The 2,551-nt window shown below is 36.8% G+C and overlaps 1 protein-coding gene across 1 annotated transcript in view; it reads right to left on the bottom strand.

The window, feature by feature from the left end:
• Window positions 1-2,551, bottom strand: part of LOC119591360 (beta-1,3-galactosyltransferase 5-like) — a gene marked incomplete at its 5' end in the record, with an annotated part of 62,415 nt that overhangs the window by 52,926 nt on the left and 6,938 nt on the right. Inside the window, one exon of the mRNA XM_037940099.1 lies at window positions 2,109-2,503. Within this exon, the coding sequence (XP_037796027.1) occupies window positions 2,109-2,503 (395 nt within the window). The remainder of the gene's footprint in view (window positions 1-2,108; window positions 2,504-2,551) is intronic.

The raw sequence follows: 2,551 nt of genomic DNA, 5'->3' as shown, positions 1-2,551 counted from the left end.
GTACATGGTAAGAAATGTTACCATTATGTTACACGAGAGTATCGGTTTTCTTTGCCAGATAAGTACAAACCTACGACAGCATGTAAGCTCTGATTCTTTCACATACTTTTGAAAATTCCTCCCCTGGGAAATACTTGCCACCTTTCCCATCCCAAGAAAGCAAATACCATTGCGCTCTGCCATTAAAGTTCTACTGTTGTGACACTGCATATAGTTCACCAAGATAAATGCCTGATGTGGCAATGATACCTTCCAGGAGTTTGCCATGGAGTTGTGGAACTCCATATAGTTAAGCAAGATAAATACCCTATGTCGTAATACCTTGTAGGAGTTTGCAGCAGTCTATTATATAAAATTAATCACAGAACAGAAACCAGTGACATGGCACATATCAAGCAAATAGTCCTTTCCTAAATCAGGAAAGGACTATCCTGCGGCAGTATATACTTTTGAATATTTTATGAATACTTAAGATATCTAATGTAACCAGCAAGCACCAGTTTCCTGTGCCAAATATATAGAATCCAGAAGTGAAGCCTGGCTTAATAATGAAGTCATGAATTTACTTTAACATAAAGAAAATCATGTTACAGCTAAGTACCAATCTCTGGGTACTTCCAGTTGCCTTTGTATAAGTACCATGGATTAGTACATATATATTCACCCCATCATGTACCAGATAAGTATAAAAGTAAAATTGCACTGTATCTTTCTCATGCAAAGGAAATAGCACAATCATGTGGTAGCAATGCGTTATTTACATGTCAAAGTAAATACCACACTACATAGTCACACTAATAGGTACATGTTGGACAAACATTCTAATGCAAGGTATAAGAGACTGATAAGCGACAAAGTGAAGGTGCAATGTAAGCACTACACTGCATACGATAATCGTGGAACACGACCTAATACCACTTCACCTGCATGGATGGTAAATTCTGGCAATAGTGGAAACTTTTTCATGCCATTCAGTGGGATGTCTGTGGGCTAACTCTGTGCTCACCAGACACTAACATCAAACACTGTAGCCTATTTATCCCTTCCTTTACACAAGCAAATACAGCTATGCCTCAAATACAATTTTCCTGCAATGGCTTCATTTCGTTATATGAAATGACCTGTAGTGTCACAAGTGGTAATCCTTTTACATAGCAAGCAAATGTCACTAATCTGTGTTAGTTGAATGCCGTCCTATACGCTGAAATCATGTTACTGAACTATAACTTCATGTGTATTGCAGAAGTTATAATAATGTAACAGGCAAGTACCAATACCCTATACCAGACAAGTTCTGCTCAATAATGATATGTAAAGTGACAATGTAAATTTTGTCACTTTTCATAAAAAAAACACTATTACCTTGTGACGTGTAATATCACTATTATGCAACAAGTAATTAACACATTATTTGATAGGTAAAATGAGGTTCGGTAACATTCAATTTACTTTGATTTGGCTGGATTGGGGTAAACCAGGTTAGGTTAGATCACTTTAAGTTGAGTTCAGATAGGTGTGAACTTTATGTACATTGATTGGAAATTATAGACTTTTCTGTCGGAAATAAGCTCTCGGTTATGGTTTCCTTGGTCAAATTGTAAAATAATGAAATCTTTAATGTACTGTCCCAGTATTGTTATAAAACATTGATAGTTTTCAGAAGATACATCATGAAAAAGGATCGGAGGACTTCTTAGCTTAGTAACAAATAAAGTAACATAGTAAAATCTATTCTTGCCATTCTTATAATATGGAAGAGAGAGATTCAGGTCTGATATGATATATAAATATATACTTTTTGGATAATTTGTTGTATAATAGAAATATTCAACAGTAACCATCCTAATTTTGGTTCTTAAGGGATGAATAATATTTTTGATTAATAGAAAAAAAAGAAAAGGGAAACTGTAGAATGTTTATGGTAAGAGTATAAAAACAATCCATATAACAAAAATAAACTCCATTGTTCTAATGGTAATAACTATAAAACAAGTAAGACAGGAAAAAGTTAATGCATCGCTTTAACCTAAAAATTTATAAAATCTTTGGGTATTAAATAAAGAATACATGAATTAAAAAGAAGTATTTACTTCTTAAATGATACTTACTCCGTTCTCCTAACAGCGTGCAGCAGCGCATGCACCACGGGCATCGGCACCATATAAGAAGGACCAGCCACGTAAGGGGGATAAGAATTCCCAGGATACTGCTCATTCGAGACACCCCATTTTCCCGCACGAAGCACAGGATCGCAGCACCTCACCTTCCCCAGGATTTCACTAGGATGGGGATTCGATTCGAGGAAGTTGATAAGCCATTTCTGCAAGGCTATGGGATTGGGTATGACATCATCATCGATTTTGAGGACGATGGGTGTGGAGGGGCAATAAATCGACGCCCACGTGAGTAGAGCGGTCGTCTTGTAGGTAAGGTTCTGGTAAGAGTCACGGAAATTGGCCTGGATGACGTCGTGATGTTGGGACGTCTCGTGCGAAAGCATGGCCTGGACGGGGGAGAAGGAAGCAAAAATAAAAAATTATTTTCAAGTTCG

The sequence above is a fragment of the Penaeus monodon genome, chromosome 28 (genome assembly GCF_015228065.2).
Source record: "Penaeus monodon isolate SGIC_2016 chromosome 28, NSTDA_Pmon_1, whole genome shotgun sequence".
NCBI lineage: Eukaryota > Metazoa > Arthropoda > Malacostraca > Decapoda > Penaeidae > Penaeus > Penaeus monodon.
Note: the sequence above shows the minus strand (reverse complement) of the source record. Positions and strands in the feature narration are given on the sequence as shown.